Raw genomic sequence first — 19,696 nt, 5'->3', positions numbered from 1 at the left:
GAGCGCTTTCTGCGCTGTCTCGAAGTGACAAACTTATTTATTTATTATTTGTGACATTTATATCCCACATTATCCCAAACAAGTTTGAGTTCAATGTGGCTTACAATAAACAGTATAGGATAGATAACAAGGAATAATACATAAGAAAGTAATTTGTTGTAAGAATCCAATTTTACAATACAGTACCATGAACATACTGGGATAGCTATGGATGTTTAACATTTAGAAAATCTATTATGAATGAGAAATTGTACATGAAGCAAAGAGAACTTTAATGGTAAATAGAGTAATAACCAATTCAGGTAATAATTAGTTGTTTGAGATATGGTTGTTCTTTGTGAGGGTTTGTTTGAATAGGAACAATTTGAGGATTTTTCGGAATCTAGTATATTCTTGTATATTGTTTTGGGTGGTAAGGAGTTTCACCATTTGGTTCCTAGGTAAGTGAAATCTGCAGAGTGGACAGTTTTGTAGATCACTTTTTTGCCATTTGGGATAGTTTCTTGCCTCATATTTAGCGTTTCTTTGAGGTAAGTTTATTAATGGTACCGTATAGTCTGGAGCTGTGCCATTTAGGATTTGAAACATAAAGGAACATAATTTGAAGGTGATTCTCGCTTTGATGGGAAGCCAGTGTAATTTGATTAATAAAGGGGAGGCACTTTCAAAGCGAGAGATGTTGTATATGAACCTGGCTGCAGTGTTTTGAGCTGTTTGGAGTTTTTTCAATGGGTAGTCCTTACAGCCAGCACAAATTTATTTATTTATTTATTGCATTTGTATCCCACATTTTCCCACCTATTTGCAGGCTCAATGTGGCTTACAGAGTTTGTTATGACATAGTCCTTCCATGATATCAGATACACTTAGTATTGTATAGAGATTAAGTAAGAGAAGAGAAAAGGAAAGGAAGGTGTTAGGCAGGATAGTATGGAAGGTGGACTATAATAATTAGGAGGATTGGTGAGGTAGTTTGTGAGGTTATGGGTTCTCTTTGTAGGCCTTGTTGAAGAGCTGTGTCTTCAAAGATTTGCGGAAGTTGGTTATTTCATTAGTAGCTTTCAGGGCTGTAGGTAATGCATTCCACAGCTGCGTGCTCATGTAAGAGAAGGTGGTGGCGTGTATCACCTTGTATTTTAGTCCTTTACAGCTGGGGAAGTGCAAATGGCATTACAGTAAACAAATTGAGTTAATGTTAATGATTTGTACCAATAGTCTAAATGTTTCTGATGAGAAATAGGGTCTGATCCTTTTTAGTTTCAAAAGAGGCCTGAAAGATTTTGTGATTGCTGAGGAAACTTGAGTAACAAATGTTAAATGTTTATCTATAATTATACCTAGAATTTTCAGATTGTTGTCAATTGGTCAAATAGGTTGGTGATGACCATGAATTTAGTTTTTTCTTTATTTAGCTTTAGTTTGGATTCTGAGGCCCAGGTTTCCATCAAATTTAAGCAAAGTTTTGCCTTTTGTAAGATGTCTTGAATGTTCTTTTTGAAGGTTATGTATATGGTAACATCATCAGCATATATGAATGTTTTGAATCCTGCTGTTTCTAGTCTGTTACCTAGTGGTGACATCATTATATTAAACAGAATGGGTGATAATGGAGAGCCCTGAGGGACGCCACAGTTCAGTGACCAAGGAGAGGATAAGGTTCCTTTCATTTTCACTTTGTAAGATCTTGATTTCAGGAATCCTTGAAACTATTTGTGGACTGTGCCACATATGCAAAAGTTGTCTAGTATGTTTAGTAGGATATTATGATCTACATCAAATACGCTAGACATATCAAACTGCATTATTAAGATCTTAGACCTTATGCTAATTTCTTGTCTGAGGGGATAGTGCTGGGCAGACTTATATGGTCTTTGCCCTGAAAATGACAGATACAAATCAATATAAGGTATACACAAAAAGTAGCACATATGAGTTTATCTTGTTGGGCAGACTGGATGGACCATGCAAGTCTTTTTCTGCAGTCATCTACTATGTTACTATGTTTGATACAAGGGTAGTAAGGACAGTCTCGGTGCTATAGCGTGGTCTGAAACCTGATTGTGATTTGTTTAGTAGGGAGAAATGTGAAAGGTAGTCCATAGTTTGTGCTGCTACTATTCCTTCCATCGCTTTTATCATCAAAGGAATGGAGGCTACTGGTCTGTAGTTTGTTACATCAGTTATGGTGATTGAATTGTTTTTTGGTATTGGTGTTAGGATAATAGAACTGTTATTATCAGGGAAAGTGCTGTGAATATTAGGAAGGAGTTATGCTGCTGAAGCAGATTAATGAATATATTAGGAGCTTCCTTCATAAGGTAACTAGGACAAGGATCTAGTATGCATTGAGAGGTTGAATATTTAGGACTTTCATCAGTCAGATAGGCTTTTTGTCCTCTTTGGCAAGCAAAAGCTGGGCCTCATCGTGTCCAAGGTGTCTATTGCCCGATGGTTGAAGGAGGTTGTGGTCTTGTCTTTTGTTCTGGAGGGGAGGTCTCCCCCTCAGGGCTTGAAGGCTCACTGTAAAAAGCCTACAGCGACTGCCTGGGTGGAGGTCTCGTTGTCCACTCCGGTGGATATCTGTAGGGCTTGCAACATGGGCTTTGCTGCATACTTTTCGTAAACAATGTTGAGTTGATGTGGGTGTGCAGTTGGAGGCCGTGTTTGGGGCATTGGTTCTGTGTATGGCAAGGCCACGTTCCTGCCCTTGTAGGGATAGCTTTTGAACATCCCTCACGTCCTGGAATACTGGGAAGTAACATAATGAAAGGAGAAATTAGGTCTTATCTGATAATTTTCTTTCCATTAGTTCTTCACACTATTCCAGGAGCCCACTCGTGGTTTGACGGCCTGCTTGGCAGCTCTGGGCACCTTCCTTTTGTATTGTTCCTCCTGGGGCCATGACTTCAGATTGTTTTTTGTTGTTTTGTCTTGTGTTGCACATGCTCCTGGTCTGGTTTTCTTTCTCTCCTGCTTGATGACTTGTATTGAAGAACTGGGCTGGTGGCAGGGGTCTTTGTAGTGGAGCTCTGTTCTGTATTCTGTATCTCCACCTGCTGGTCGATGAACATGACTACCCACATGTTCTGGAATAGTGTGAAGAGCTAATGGAAAGAAAATTATCAGGTAAGACCTAATTTTTCCCTCTTCCTATTTGTTTTAAAAGTACCTCTATGTAATTTAATTGAGTGCCCCCTTGTCTTTGTATTTTTGCAAGAGTGAAAAATCGATTCACTTCTACCCGTTCTACACCACTCACGATTTCATAGACTTCAGTGGAGAGTCATGGGATAGGAGGTAGTGTCCTATGGTGGATTAAAAAATGGTTAAAAGATAGAAAACAGAGAGTAGGGTTAAATGGTCAGTATTCTCAGTGGAGAAGGGTAGTTAGTGGGGTTCCCCAGGGGTCTGTGCTGGGTCTGTTGCTTTTTAACATATTTATAATGACCTAGAGATGGGAGTAACTAGTGAGGTAATTAAATTTGCTGATGACACCAAAGATATTCAAAGTTGTTAAATTGCAAGAAGATTGTGAAAAATCGATGATACGCTGAAACCTTCTGCTCAGTGTGCTGCTGCGGCTAGGAAAGCGAATAGAATGTTGGGTGTTATTAGGAAGGGTATGGAGTCCAGGTGTGCGGATGTTATAATGCCGTTGTATCGCTCCCATGGTGCGACCGCACCTGGAGTATTGTGTTCAGTACTGGTCTCCGTATCTCAAAAAAGAGATAGTAGAATTGGAAAAGGTACAGCGAAGGGCGACGAAAATGATAGTGGGGATGGGACGACTTTCCTATGAAGAGAGGCTGAGAAGGCTAGGGCTTTTCAGCTTGGAGAAGAGACGGCTGAGGGGAGATATGATAGAAGTGTATAAAATAATGAGTGGAATGGATCGGGTGGATGTGAAGCAACTGTTCACGCTATCCAAAAATACTAGGACTAGAGGGCATGAGTTGAAGCTACAGTGTGGTAAATTTAAAACGAATCGGAGAAAATTTTTCTTCACCCAACGTGTAATTAGACTCTGGAATTCATTGCCGGAGAACGTGGTACGGGCGGTTAGCTTGACGGAGTTTAAAAAGGGGTTAGATAGATTCCTAAAGGACAAGTCCATAGACCGCTATTAAATGACTTGGAAAAATTCCGCATTTTTAGGTATAAACTTGTCTGGAATGTTTTTACGTTTGGGGAGCGTGCCAGGTGCCCTTGACCTGGATTGGCCACTTGTCGGTGACAGGATGCTGGGCTAGATGGACCTTTGGTCTTTCCCAGTATGGCACTACTTATGTACTTATGTACTTATGTACAAGAGGATCTTATGAGACTGGGAGACTGGGCTTCTAAATGGCAGATGACGTTTAATGTGAGCAAGTTCAAAGTGATGCATGTGGGAAAGAGGAATCCGAATTATAGCTACGTCATTGCAAGGTTCCACCAAGAATGGGATCTAGGTGTCGTCGTTGATGATACGTTGAAATCCTCTGCTCTGTGTGCTGGCGTGGCTAAGAAAGCAAATAGAATGTAAGGTATATTAGATAAGGAATAGAAACAAAAATGAGTATGTTATAATGCCCTTGTATCGCTCCATGGTGTGACCGCACCTCGAATATTGTGTTCAATTCTGGTTACGGCATCTGAAAAAAGATATAGTGGAATTAGAAATGGTGCAGAGAAGGGCTATGAAAAATGTTAAAGGGGATGGGGTGACTTCCCTATGAGGAAAGGCTAAAGCGGCTAGGGCTCTTCAGCTTGGAGAAAAGACGGCTGAGGGGAGATATGATAGAGGTCTATAAAATAATATTGGAGTGCAAGGGTAGAAGATGAAGCATCTGTTTACTTCTTTCCAACAAATACTAGGACTAGGGGGCATTCATGAAGCTACAAAGTAGTAAATTTAAAACAATTGGAAAAAAAATGTTTCTTCACTCAATGTTTAATTATAGTACTTTAATTGTTTCCAGAGAATGTGGTAAAGGCGGTTAGCTTAGCGGAGTTTTAAAAACTTTGGACGGCTTCCTAAAGGAAAGTCCATAGGCCGTTATTAAAATGGACTTGGGAAAATCCCTGCCTATTTTCGGGGATAAGCAGCATAAAATGTTTTGTACTTTTTTTGGATCTTGCCAGGTATTTATGACTTGGATTGGCCACTTCTGGAAACAGGGATGTTGGGCTTGATGGACCTTGGTTTGTCCCAGTATGGAAATACTTATGTACTTATTATATCTCCCCTCAGTCAACTGTTTTTCCAAACTGAAGAGTCATAGGTGAAAGAGGTTTTCTTCATACGGGAGGAGTTCCGTCCCCTTTATCATTTTGGTTGCTCTTCTTTGAACCTTTTCTAATTCCATATATCTTTTTTGAGATACGGCGACCGAATTTGAACGCAATACTCATGGTGTGGTCGCATCTTGGAGTGATACAGATGCATTTTAATATTCTTGATCTTATTTTGCTTCCCTTTTTTAATAATTCCTAGCATCCTGTTTGCTTTTTTTGGCTGCCGCCACACACTGGGCAGAGGATTTCAGTGTATTGTCTTACCCTGATTGATGCTGTGCTGGGTCCAGGCTCTTTGTCTGTCCTTGTGCCCTTTCCTCATTTATTGGTTACTTTAACCTCCTTCCTTTCTTCAAGCCCACCACCTTACATACTCCTTTTTATTGTACTGAAATCTCATTTGCTGTTTAACAGCTGCTCCTCCTGTTTGTCCAGGTTATTCTGCAGCAGTTTGGTATGTGCTGCATTGTTCGTTGCACCGCAGAAGTGTGGCCTGATATGCTTTCATGGGGCTGGAAACAGTTTCTTTGGGGATTCACACAAAGACACTGTTATTACTCAGTCCAGTCCTTGGAGAACACTCCAACCAGTCAGGTTTCAGGATACCAGTTCTGCTCGCCATATCTCAAAAAAGGTATAGCAGAATTAGAAAAGTTTCCAAAGAGTGACCAAAACGATATGAGAAAAGTCTAAAGAGGTTAGGGCTCTTCACCTTGGAAAAGAGACGGATGAGGGGAGATATGATTGAGGTCTTCAAAATCCTGAGTTGTGTAGAACGAGTAGAGTAAATCGATTTTTTAATCGTTCCAAAAGTACAAAGACTAGGGGACACTCAAAGAAGTTAGCATGGAAAATAAAAACAAATAGGAGGAAATATTTTTTCAAAGAATAGTTTTGCCTGCTGCTGCCGCTCCTCGGCAGGGGTCCAAGGGCTCACATTATCCCTGAATCCCTGACAGAATGCAAAGGCCATGAGCTTGGCAAGATCACCCTTTGGCCGGCGGATCTGGTAACAGCGGTTAGCATATGTGGGTTAAAAAAGGTTTGGACAAGTTCCTGGAGGAAAAGTTCATAGTCTGCTGTTGAGACAGACATGGGAAGCAACTGCTTGCCCTGGGATTTGTAGCATGGAATGTTGCCACAATTTGGGTTTCTGCCAGGTACTTGTTACCTGGCTTGGCCACTGTTGGAAACAGGATACTGGCTAGATGGACCATTGGTCTTACCCATATGGCTACTTTTATGTTGTTACATGTGTTCTAAGGTCACAAGGTCTTATCCTTTTAATACCTGGTCAATGCAAAGAAGTGTTAATTCAATTCAATATTTAAATTCTACCACATATGTCTTCTGATAGTGGTTTTCCCATTTAGTTTTCAATGAACTCTAATTTCCAAAATGCTCTGTAGGTTCCTATATCTGTAATGCTTTCACGGACATGTTTAAGAAAATGTTAAAAAGTCTCTCGCTTTTCTCAATGCCTTCAGTATGGTTTCCACTGTTGACGACCCGTCCCTCTATGTTAATTTGTACAGCGCTGCGTAACCCTAGTAGCGCTTAAAATGTTAAGTAGTAGTAGTAATTTTTGCTGTCCTAGCTATTTTCCCTGTTTCATGCAGCCTTTCCAACTTTCTCCCTTTATCCTCCTCTTTCTGCCTTCCTCTGGCCCCAGTGCTGTGTTTGATGTTGAAGTCAGATGTGATTCTGCTCTGGGAGCTGATGTTTGTGCTTTTTCTTTACAGTTCTCCAACAGACAAGAAGGCCAGCTCTTCATTTCCAGCAGTGATTGTGAAAAGTCGTTACTGGCTTAGGAGGAGAAATACTGTGAGGGGCAAATCTCCCCAGGTGGTAAAGAGAACCTCATCCAAAGGGCTGGTGCAAATCACAAAGCATCGGCTTCGCCGGCTCCCTGCACCCAGACAGCATGTGCCTGTGAGGGAAGGTAAGGAAGGAAGGAAGGAGCAAAAGTCCTGTTCTGTTCATTTCTGTGCTTTCATTTTCAAACTTGGTCCTATCCCTGAGGTGTCAGGCAGCCTGGAGCTGAAACTTAAAGAGAGGAGTATCAAAGCTGTGCCATCTGTCAGCATGCAGGATTTCGTTGTAAAGAAGTGATTGCTTTTTACTTATGGTGGAGCTTTCTGAGCACCTGTGCTCCAATGTGGGCCATGGGCTCTTTGAGGAATATATTCTGTCGGGTAAATTATTTTAGATATTTTCTTAGGCTTGTACAGCTGGTGTCATGATTGGTGTGGTTGCCTGGATCTGGTTGCATCTTGAGTAAGTGGAACCAAGAGAGTTCATTGAAAACCAAATGGAAATGCACTTAGAAGACTTCGGTTCCACTTACTCGGGTGTTTCAAGACCCAGACAACAACAATCGTGTTTTTTATGTTGTCGTCTTCTGATAGTTTTTACTTGCTGGAGGCTTGGAGTTCGTTGCTCTTCTGCCCATGTTTAGGGATTGTACTGAAAACCTGTTTTCTGCGGCCGTTTCTCCCTGTCCTAAACTGTGCTTAGTTATGTCCTCTTCTCCCCTGCTTCTTCTTGGCTTTCCCACTTCCATAATCCCTCACAACCCAATGGGAAGGCAGTAGCCTCCATGTTTGAGTGGTGATGGCGCCTCGTGGATGGTTATCAAATGACTGCTCAATTACTAGGCTGCAGCAAGGAACGTCATCTCAGCTTGCCTGAAATTAATTGCCATCTGATCTTAGAGCCTTGATTTTAAATCCAGGCTGAAGGTGTGTTGTTATTTATTTTGTACAGCCATTTCACTGAGCCAGGGGAGGAGCTTTGTATAAGCCAAGGTGGGTGGCTCTGTAGTGAGACACACCTCTATTATTCTGAGTTACACTGGGTAGTTGTTCGGGTTAAAAGAAGACTAATACGCACAAACTAATACACACGTACACAGAATTATCCACAGAATAGGCTTCCAAGAAGGCATTACATAACCTGCAAAGAGGAGTGGTGGTGAACCTAACAATAGTGGTATAGTTACACTGGGCTTCCGAGATGGCACTGGGTAAATCTGCATGGAGTGACTGTAATAGAAATTCAAATATTCAATGAGCAGGTGGAGGCTGGGTGTTTGGCACAATTGCTTTGTTATTTTTTTGTGGCTTTGTGGATTATTAGAAAATATGGAAATAAGGCATGGAAGGGGGACCTGAGTGCTGAATTTAGTGTTAGTCATGTAATAGTTACAGAGGAAGATGACTAGTGCTGAGATGCCATAACTGTGGAGGTCATGGAAGCTAAAACCTTGGTGAATTCAGGGAATGCTTTGGATGGATAGGGAGGGCGTTGAGAGGCTGGCTGAAGAATAAGATGTTTTATGTATTTATTTATTTATTGCATTTGTATTCCACATTTTCCCGCCTATTGGTAGATTCTGTGTGACTTACATGATTCTGGAGTAAATTGGTTACAGATTGTATCGAACAAGGTTACAATTTATGTGCAATAGTGAGAGTCTGTAGTAGATTCAAAGGAGTTTGACTAAACATGGTAGAATTTGTGTAGAATAATGAGATTAGCATGTGTCTTGTTAATGACAGGTTAGTGGGTTTTAATTTAGTTTCAGGTAGACACGTTATGCGTTTGTGGTGAGTTGAGCGATGGAAACTTGTGCCTTTTCTGTCCACTGGTATGTTTATTGGTGATATAATACGGTGGACTGGACAGATTATGTTGGTTCAGTGGGGATGAACATTCTGAAAAGGTGGTTCTTCAGATGTTTTGGGAAGATTAGGTAATTGTCCTTGAGTTTTAGGTCTTTTGGTAGTGAGTTCAAAATTTTGGTGCAAACTTAGGAGAATGTGGAGGCGTAAGTCGTTTTGTATTTAATGCCTTTACATCTTGGGAAGTGGAGGGTTAGGTAAGATCTCGCTGATTTATTTGTGTTCTGGGTTGGCAGGTCTATTAGATTGATCATGTAGCCTGATGATAGGCCGAAAACTATTCTGTACGTCAGAGAACAGATCTTCCAGGCTATTCGTACCTTGATCGATAACCAGTGTAGCTTTTGGAGAAGGGGTTTGGCACTTTCGAATCAGATTTTTCCGAAAATGAGTCTAGCTGCCGTGTTTTGTGCTGTTTGTAATTTCTTCAAGATTTGGGCTTTGCATCTTTCGTAACTACCATTGCAATAGTCCACATGGGCCAGAACCATGGTTTGGATCATGTTGTGAAATACATCTTGTGGGAATTATTGTTTTATGCGTTTGAGTTTCCAGATTGTGTGGAACATTTTCTTTATGGTGGCCTTGGCCTGGTTTTCAAGTGATAGGTTATGGTCTATGGTGATGCCTAGGATTTTCAGGTTGTCTGAGACTGGGAGAGATGAGTCCAAGGTATTGATAGTTGTAAAGTGTTCAGTATCATGTGGAGATGAGAGTATGAGGCAATGTGTTTTTTCCCTGTTTAGTTTTAACTTGAGGCTGATGCCCAGGATTCCATGGTGTTCATGCTGTCAGTGATATTGGAGGTGATTTCTGATGGTTTATTTTTGAAAGGGATATAAATTGTGACGTCGTCAGCGTATATGAAAGGATCGATGCCTTATTTGGATAGGGACCTGGCTAGTGGGATCATCATTAGGTTGAATAATATGGGTGAGAGTGGTGAGCCCTGTCGTGCACCACATTCCGCTTTCCAAGGTGGGGAGATTATTGAATTTGATTTCACTTGGTACGACCTGGTGGCCAGGAATCCCTTGATCTATGAGAGTATCTTTCCTCCAATTCCTATCTTGTTGAGTATTCTTAGTAGAATTTGGTGGTCCACCATGTCAAATATACTTGACATGTCAACTGGAGTAGTAGGGGTGTTTTGCCTATTAAGATTTTGTGTTTAAATTTGGCCAGTAGTGTGACTAGCACTGTTTCAGTACTATGGTGGGGTCTAAAGCCTAATTGAGATTCATGTAATATGAAAAGTTGTTGATGTATTCTGTTAGTTGTTTGGCTGCTATGCCCTCCATCATCTTGGTCCTTAATGGTACTGATGCAAGTTCTGGCAGGTAGTTTCTGATATTGTTTTTTTTTTTTTTTCTTGGTGTCTTTTGGGATAGGTGTGAGCAGAATGTTCCCTTGTGTAGTGGGAATAGTCCTTCATGGAACATGGAAGTTTAGGTGGGATTTGAGATCTTCAATGAAATGGGTGGGGGATGTTTTCATAATATAGTTGGGGCATGTATCTAGTGAGCAGGGAGCGGAGGGGAACTTTCTAATCACTTGGGAAGTGGGATGTTGATTTTGAGGTTGCGTATTTTATTTATATTTTTAATGTAAACCGTTCTGTTTTGCAATAGCAATAAGAAACAGTATATAAATGAATAAATGATGATATGGAAATATGTCTGCTTATCTATCTCAGGTGAAAGAATTCAACTGGGCAAACTGGTTGGGCCAGTTTCGTCTTTGTTAATTGTGTTACTTGTGAAACATGCATGCACAAATGGTACTCTTGAATAGCTTTGTATAAAATGCCTTGCTGAAGAAATCAATACAGGAAGACCTTAAAAGTTGTTGTTTTTTAAATGCAATACGTAGGGCCCTGTTTACAAAGGCGGGTTAGCATTTTTAGCGCACGCTAACCATGTAGATGCCCGTAGGGGAAAGTGGGAAAGTGAAATGGGACTTGATATACTGCCTTTCTGTGGTTTGCAATAGTATATACAGGTAGGTATTGTACCTGGGGGTTAAGTGACTTGCCCAGAGTCACAAAAATCTGCAGTGGGAATCAAACCCAGTTCCCCAGGATCAAAGTCCGCTGCACTAACTGCTAGGCTACTCCTATTATGGGCATCTACATGACTAGCGCGTGCTAAAAAACGCTAGCATGCCTTTGTAAACAGAGCCTATAATTAAGCCTGAGGACGTGGTTAAGGCAAGTAATGTTGTGGAACTCAAAAGAGAATTAGACAAGTGGGGAAAAGCCTGTGTACATCCCTGAAATTTCTCAGTTCCTGTCACGATTGTGGTCGGTGACCCCTCTCAGACTCACCTTATTTCTGGCGGTCAGCTTCTGAGCTGGCTTCTGTCTGTTCTTCCTAAGTTAGCTCTGTCTCTGTCTCTGTGTGCTGGCTGCTTCCAGCATGGCTCTAATTACTCCACTATACTGCACCTGTGTGTGTTAAGCCTCTCTGTGCTTCAGTATGCTTTCTTCCTGTGTCCTGGAGTTGTGACATCATCAGTCAGGGCCTTGATAAGGAATTGGTGTTCTTCTATTCAGTGCCATTGCATCGACAAAGGTCTGCAGGTCAGTTTTGTTTGCAGTTTGCATTTCTGCCTAGCCTTGCTTTGTTCTGGTTGTTGTGCCTGTGGCACTTCTGTTTGTTCTTGTCTAAAGTTCTGTTGTGTGTTTTGTGTAACCTTGTGGCTATCTTCTAGCTTCTAGCTTCCTGCCTGGTTCTGTTGTTTGTCTTCCTTGAGTTCTGCCTCCATTTTGCCCATTACCTTTTTGCTGTGGTTCTTGTCGTGCCTGAGCTTAGTCCTGTGTTGTTTTCTGTTTTAGTCCTCCTCTGCTCTTGCCCTCTACCTGCAGCTTTAGTTCAGCCCTGCCTGTGTATCTTATATCCTGTTTCTGTCCAGCTTGTGGGGTCTATCTTGAGTCTGGCTTCTGCCAAGCTTGTAGGTATTCCTTGGCCCTGTTTCTGTCTGTCTGCGAATCCTTCACCCTGTTTTAGTCAAGCTGGTTTTGAATCCTGTTGTCTCAGTCTGTCTGTAACCCCAGTCCTGTAAGCCCTGCCGGCTGCCTGCACCCAGGGGCTCAACCCCTGGGGAATGGCAGCCAAGTGTAGGTGAAGCCTAGTTCTAGTCAGTGTGTTCCAGCCCAGTGTGTTCCAGTCCGTGTGTTCCGGCTTGCTTGTCTGCGTCTGCTGTCCTTGCCTTGCTGGTGTGCTAGCCCAGTGTTGGTTGGGGGGTTTTGCCTGCCGCTGCTGCTCCTCAGCAGGGGTCCAAGGGCTCACGTTATCCCTGATCCCTGACAGTTCCCTTGAATTAGGCTTTTTTTGCTTGCATTGTTCATTTTTTTTTTTTTTTTGGCAAAAACCAAGAAGTTTTAGTGAAAAGAAATTGATCCAAGGATTAAATTGAAAAGCTGAAACAGCTAAATTGGCAAGTTTCGGGATATGCACAAGCTATCTCCAGAACTAAATACTTTTATTATGTTCACTTTGCATCTTGGAAACCAGAGGATCGATATTCAATAATATGAGACTTTTCTACTTATCTTTATGCCTGATATTCAGTGGTCCAATCCATGTGGTGAAAACCTTGGACTTAGATAAATTTCCTTTTGAAAATTGACTGCTGTTTGGGCCCTTTCCATATTTTAGTTACATATGACACTTTTATTGAAGAATTGCTGTCATTGCCTGTGAGCTTTGGTTCCGCTCCAGAGAGTACTGACATTGCGTCATTTTGCTTTAGTACCCCCCCCCCCCCACCACACACACACAAAGGGCATCATACCTTGGTTCTACAAGAGAAGTGGATATCTGAGGTGTACTGCTGAATGAGTCAGCCAAAGGTGTGTGCTCCTTGTGCTCTCTTCATGTGCAACTCAGTGGGGTAGTTGATGTGGGTAGTTTGAGCTTGCTTTGAGTTTATACTGAATTGAGATATTTCTCTTTTTTTATGTTTTGAGAGCCTGAGAAAATGATGTTTGGATTTTGTTTATTAATGCACAACGCCTTTCTTTTGAAGAAGTCAGGAGCTTCTCTTCAGGCAGCCCCATCTCTTCCTCAGCAAACTTCGGTTGCTGCAGCCTCTCAGTCTTTCCTGCTAAAACGTCCCCGGGTGGAGATTTTGGATCCCAAGGAGCTATCTGACACAGATGGCCCGGTTTTGTCTCCGGGTTCTCCCTCAGAATCTTTGGATTTGGCAGATGAGGTCACCCTGCCCTCTGAGGAGGGGGATGATCCGATGGCTGCCCGCCTTTTTCGTAGGGAAGAGCTTCCCTCCCTGATTGTTAGGGCTTTTGAGGTTTGGCCATTTCCCCCCTGAATTGTCAGGGGAACAGGTACGGTTCCCTCTATTATATCTGGCACCAAATGCCACCTCGTTCCTTTCATGTGCATGAGGCCAAGAAGATCCTTATTTCGGCGCAGTGGATACGCCGGACAGTGGCTTAAGGTTGTTTAGAGCTATGTAGCGTCTTTACGCGCTACCTGCTCCTGACTTAGACTTGCTGAAGGTCCCTACGGTGGATTCCTTAATCACAGCGGTCACTAAGAATACTACTCTCCCTCAAGGACCCTCAGAATCGTAAGTTGGAGACTTGCTTGAAGCTGTCCTTTGAAGTAGCGGCCCTTTCCCTGCAGGCCTCAGTTTGTGGCTCCTATGCGGCGCGAGCATGCTTATCGTGGGTACAGAAATCCTCCTCTCCGGAAGATGTCATGGCTGTTTTGCCGGCCTTGGAGTCCGGTTTAGCCTTCCTTGTGGATCTTCTTATGATCTTTTAAGGGCTTTGGCGAAGGAGGTTTGCCTAGCGGTCACCGCTCGTCGCTGGCTGTGGTTGTGGCATTGGGCTGCAGACGTGGCCTCTAAGTCACGTTCAGCAAGGCTTCCTTTTAGGGGAAAGCTTTTGTTTGGGACAGATTTAGAACAGATTGTGAAGGACCTCGGTGACTTTAAGGGCCAGCGCCTCCCGGAGGACAGGTCCAAGTTTGTACGACTGGCGGGACCTAGACCTAAGTTAGGGATACACGGCGTTGCCGTCCAGGTCGCGGGTCTCTTTTCAGAGAGCAAGGTCTTCTCAGAGGCCTCAGCCCTTTCGAGGTGACAGGCGGGCCATCCTTTCCGGTAACAGAAACCAGCCCGCAGCCAGGTCCACCAATGATGGGGCCCTGGTCCACATCCAGCCGGTTATTGGGGGAAGACTGTCCCTATTCCTGGTGGAGTGGACCAGGGTAACATCCGATGAATGGGTCTTTGAGGTTATCAGAGATGGCTACAAGTTAGAATTGGCTCATCCGATAGCAGACTCTTTTCTGGAATCTCCTTGCAAATGTCCCGCCAAGGTGTGGGCCATTCGACATACCCTCCTCAACTTACAATGGCTGGGTGCCGTCCAGCCTGTACCCCCAGCAGAAAGAGGGTGCGGTGATACTCCATTTATTTTGTGGTGCCAAAAAAGGGCGGTCTTGGTGACCCATCTTAGATCCTCAAGTGCATCAACAGGTCCTTACGGGTTCGGCTTTTCCACATGGAAACCCTCCGATCGGTGATCGCAGCGGTACAGCCAGGGGAGTTTTTGACCTCTCTCAATCTTAAAGAGGCCTATTTACACATTCCAATCTGACCTCCCCACAGGCGCTTTCTTCGCTTTGCAGTGCTTGGTCATCATTTTCAATTCAAAGCGATGCCCTTCGGCCTAGCCACAGCTCCTTGGACCTTTTCCAAGGTCCTGGTAGTAGTGGCGGCCTATCTCAGGAAGGAAGGGATTCAGGTCCATCCCTATCTAGACGACTGGCTTGTGCGGGCGTCTTCTTTTGAGGAGAGTCGGCGGCAACTGACAAAGTGGTCGGGTTGCTTCAGACGCTTGGTTGAGTGATCAGCTTCCTGAAGTGCAGCTTAATGCCTTCCCAAACGCTGGAATACTTGGGGGTGTGCTTCGAACCCGAACAGGGATAGTTTCTCTTCCTTCAGCTCGAGCACAGCGGTTACAGGCTCAGTTATGAGCGCTGTTTCAGACTCCGAACCTGCTGGCTTGGGACTATGTACAAGTTCTAGGTTCCATGGCCTCCACCTTGGATGTGGTAAAGTGGGCCAGAGCTCACATGCGCCCCCTCCAGTGGCACCTTCTGAGCTGTTGGTCTCTGCTCTCGGAGGATTACGAGGTTTGGGTGCCATGTTCGGCCCGTCTTCACACAATCATGCACTGGTGGTTCATTCAAAAGAATCTGGTGTCAGGCATTCCTCTGGCAACCCCGGACTGGAAGATAGTGACCACGGATGTGCCACTGTCTGGCTGGGGAGCTCATTGCCTGCAACAGACGGCCCAGGGCGTTTGGACTTCGACTGAAGCGTCATGGTCCATCAACCACTTGGAGTTATGGGCGATTTGTCTGGCCCTTCAGGAGTTTCTGTCTCTTCTCCGCGGTTGCCCAGTTTGAGTTCTTTTGGACAATGCGATGGCGGTTGCCTACATAAACCATCAGGGGGGGCACCAGGAGTTCACCCCTAGCACAAGGCGGCTCTGATCTGCCGTTGGGCAGAGACTCATCTCTCTTTCTTGACAGCGGCTCATATAGCGGGGTCTAGAATGTGCAAGCGGACTTTCTCAGTCGCCACCAGTTGGAGCCGGGGGAGTGGACGCTCTCCCCTCTGGCCTGCGATCAGATAACTGCCCATTGGGGGATGCCAGAGATGGACTTAATGGCCACCGCATTCACTGCGAAGGTTCCCCGTTTCTTCAGCAGGGGTTGAGAGCTGGGCTCAGAAGACATCGATGCCCTTCTTCAATGTTGGCCCAGGGGCCTGCTGTATGCCTTTCCCCCGTGGCCAATGGTGGGAAGGTTACTGACTTGCATTGCCAGCCATCCCGGTCGATGATCCTAGTGGCCCCGTATTGGCCCAGACGACCCTGGTACGCAGATGTGATCAGGCTTCTTTTCGATCGTCCTTTTCTGCTTCCGGCACAGGATGGTCTCCTGCTGCAGGGGCCAGTCACGATGGAGGATCCATCCTCCTTTGGTCTTACGGCCTGGCCCTTGAAAGGGCGAGGTTGAGAAGAAAAGGGTATCCGGATGCAGTTATCGCTACTATGCTGTAGGCTCGGAAAAGATCCACCTTGATAGCTTATGCTAGGGTGTGGCGTACCTTCGACTCATGGTGTGCGAGTTCGCGATTGTCAGTGGCTTCAGTATCGGTTATCCTCGTGTTCCTTCAGGAGGCTGTACAAAAATCACTCTCATTGAGTTCTCTTAAGGTGCAGGTGGCAGCTCTGGCATGTTTTAGAGGCCGGCTTCAGGGGGCATCCATTGCCTCCCACCCGGATGTGGTTCGTTTCTTAAGGGGCGTAAATCGTTTGCACTCTCCTCACGTGCTAGTTCTGCCATCCTGGAACCTTAATTTAGTTCTCAAAGCGCTTCAGCATCCTCCTTTCGAACCCTTATCAAGGATTACGATTAAGGATCTCACCTTGAAGACGATTTTCCTAGTAGCCATTACTTCCGCTCGGAGAACTTCAGAGTTGCAGGCCCTTTCTTGCAGAGACCCCTTCCTGTGTTTTACAGAGACGGGGGTATCGATTAGGACAGCTCTTTCGTTTTTGCCCAAGGTGGTTTCTCGTTTCCACTTGGGCAGTCCCTGCATTTGCCAGCCTTCCGCCGGGAAGATTACCCTGAGCAATTCTGGGCTGTTCACTGCCTCGACGTGAGACGGGCTCTTCTCAGGTATTTGGAGTTGACGAATGAATTTCGTCTTTCTGACCATCTCTTCGTCCTTTTTGGAGGCAGTAAGAGAAGGGTCATATGGCGTCCAAGGACACCATAGCCCGTTGGTTACGGGAGGCCTTCTCTTTGGCATACATGGCATTGGGCAAGCAAGCCCCTTTGCAAGTTCGTGCTCATTCTTCGCGAGCTCAAGCTTCCTCCTATGCAGAGTCCCGTTTGGTTTCTCTGGAAGATATCTACAGGGCAGCTACATGGGCTTCGGTCCATACGTTCACTCGTCATTATCGGGTGGATGTGGAAGCTCGTCAAGATGCGGTGTTTGGCTCGTGGGTGATTTATGCTGGGTTGGGGTGGCCCACCCTACTTGAGGACTGCTTGGTGTACCCACAAGTCTCTGGATTGATCTGTTGGGACTAATGGAAGGAAAATGATCAGGTAAGAATTAATTTTCCTTCCATGGCGTCCCACAGATCAATCAAGAGCCCCCCCCTGGGTTTACTGTCTGCGGTTGGTTGCAGTTGGTTAGTTTTTTTTCGTGTTCCGTTGTTCTGAATGTTCCTTTGTTTGATTAAAAAATAAAATAAATATAGAAGTGGTGGAAGTATGTTCGGCAATTGGTCTGACAATGTCAGGAGAGTTTTCTATTGTTTCCATTCCACTGCTTTGGTATCATTCATACTGAGGTTCAGCTGGCTGCACAGGTCCACATATAGAGGCATATTTCAAAGCACTTTGGGAGGCTAAGTTCCATAGGTTTCTATGGAACTTTGGGAGGCTAAGTGCTTTGAAAATGAGCCCCATAGTAAACCTTGGAGGTTCTCTCTATCTCCACCTGCTGGTAGAGGGACACAACCCACACGTCCCTGGATTGGTCTGTTGGGACTAATGGAAAGAAAATTATCAGGTAAGAATTAATTTTTCCGTGGTATCCTCAAGGGCCAGACCAGGAGGTCTTAAAAATGTGGAGAAAACAATTATAATTTAGAGGATAAGAATGAATGTAGAAATCATAATAGTTTTAATTGCCAGCCCTTAACTCATTCTAAGAAGGACAGATTCTGTCAATAGCTCTTGTAATTGCATCAGTTGTTGGGTCAGTTAGCTAGAGGTGTTGTCAGTATCATATTTTTCTTTGTTTTGCGGAACCAATATAGCCAGAACTTTTGGGCCCAGTCCTAGGTGTGATGATGAGTTATCTGATTGTTTGGAAGAACTAGGTAAGATGATGAAGCCAGATAGAAATTAAATTACGCTTGCAGGGATGGAAAGGAGGCGTGGCTGGCGAATGGATGGAGTTCAGACTGGTGTCCCAACTAGTAATTAGTCAAGTGTGGGTTCTGTTTGCCCTTCATCCACTTGTAGAGATCACATGCCAACATATGTGATCAAGAAATGAGCTAGTGAAATAGCGACAGGGCCATATTTATTAATGAACAAATCTTTGGGCAGTGGTTCTGTATCTGCCAGTGACTGTAAGACCTTAATCTGAAAAAAAATGATGGTGGACCTGCCAAAGTATCAGCTTGTTTGCCCAGTATCAAATTTACTGTTGGTATTGAAATTATTGGAGAAACTTGTTCTTAAATGCAATATTATTTGGAAAAATATCAGTTCTTTTCATTTGACTCCATCAGATATGTTGGCCACATTCCAGAGTGGAAACAGTGTGGCCTGCAGTTACTGACAATAGAACGCGAGTTGACCAGAGCTAGGATGCTTTGTGGTTACATCTAGATTTGTTAGCAGTGTTTGCAATTCATCAGGGTTTATTGATTCGGCAGCTGTATGGTCTAGGTCAGTCTTGGAGTACTGCCTTTCCAGTCAGGTTTTCAGGATATCCACAATGAATATGCATGAAATTGATTTGCATACACTGCCTCCCTTATATGCAAATCTCTTTCATGCCTATTTATTGTGGATATCCTGAAAACCTGTCTAGCAAGGGGGTACTCCAGAATTGACTTGGGAAACACTAGTCTGGATACTTGGAGCAAGGTTATGAGATGATTGAAAGGCTATGTGATAGGTTATCCACTGGTGAGAATGCTCCAAATATACATGTAAGGTTCCGCATGGATCAAATTCTGGCCCCTTGGTACTACTGATGAGCAAAATTGAAAAATTTGGGGTGGAAAATATTTTTTTCAAAGATGATGTGCAGTTAATTATGTTTATGCTCTGACTGAGGTGGGTAACAGGTTAAATAAACCGTGGCTAATAAGCAGCATTTTAAAAAGCAGTTGAAACTTAATCTTGCTAAGACGAGGGCGCTCTGCATTTCTAGGCAGGGCCAAAAGTTAAATATAGTGCCCACCATTGCAGATTTTCCAGTTCTGCTACTAGATCATTTAATTAGTCTGGGAGTCAGGTTTGACAAGCTGCTTATAATATCATTTTCAGATTTCCTAGGTGATTAAATCTTGCTTCTGTTATCTTCCTATGATTCATTGTTTGCATTCAGTTTTGGAGCATGAAAATGTCACAAAGCTGCTCATCTTTAGTTCTGAATAGATTAGATGATTGTAATTCTCTGGTTCAGCGTGCCCCAGCCACTTCTGAATGTTACTCTTAAATCATTGACTGGAACGTGGGACTATGATCATGTTACTCCATTGGTAATTATATATCATTGGCTTCCAGTGGAAGTAGGATTAAGTTTACAATGTCGTGCTTGGTCCATAAATTCTCCTACAGGGAATACCACATTAGCTAGCTAAAGTCTTAGTACTTCTGCCAGCTAGATCACAGTTAAATCTTGCATCTCTACCTGAAATTGCATTGGCATGTTTATAGTTATATTGATCTTGATGGAGAGGAAACTAATTATCTTCATTTCATAAACAGTTAAAGGCTTTGAGAAAGGTGAGGGTGCATTATATGTAATGTTCTTATTACTGTGATTATTGTATTACGTTATGTAACTGTTTTTTTTATCCTTACAGTATTTTGTATGTAATTGTATCAAAATAGAAATGTAATACGCTTTCATATATGAAGGTTAGAAAAGGTGAAAGG

At 43.6% G+C, this 19,696-nt stretch overlaps 1 protein-coding gene across 1 annotated transcript in view; it reads left to right on the top strand.

The window, feature by feature from the left end:
- Nucleotides 1-19,696, top strand: part of ZC3H3 (zinc finger CCCH-type containing 3) — a 605,196-nt gene that overhangs the window by 12,947 nt on the left and 572,553 nt on the right. The window contains exon 3 of the mRNA XM_030219843.1: nt 7,020-7,219. Within this exon, the coding sequence (XP_030075703.1) occupies nt 7,020-7,219 (200 nt within the window). The remainder of the gene's footprint in view (nt 1-7,019; nt 7,220-19,696) is intronic.

This window comes from Microcaecilia unicolor, chromosome 1 (genome assembly GCF_901765095.1).
Source record: "Microcaecilia unicolor chromosome 1, aMicUni1.1, whole genome shotgun sequence".
Lineage (NCBI taxonomy): Eukaryota > Metazoa > Chordata > Amphibia > Gymnophiona > Siphonopidae > Microcaecilia > Microcaecilia unicolor.
Note: the sequence above shows the minus strand (reverse complement) of the source record. Positions and strands in the feature narration are given on the sequence as shown.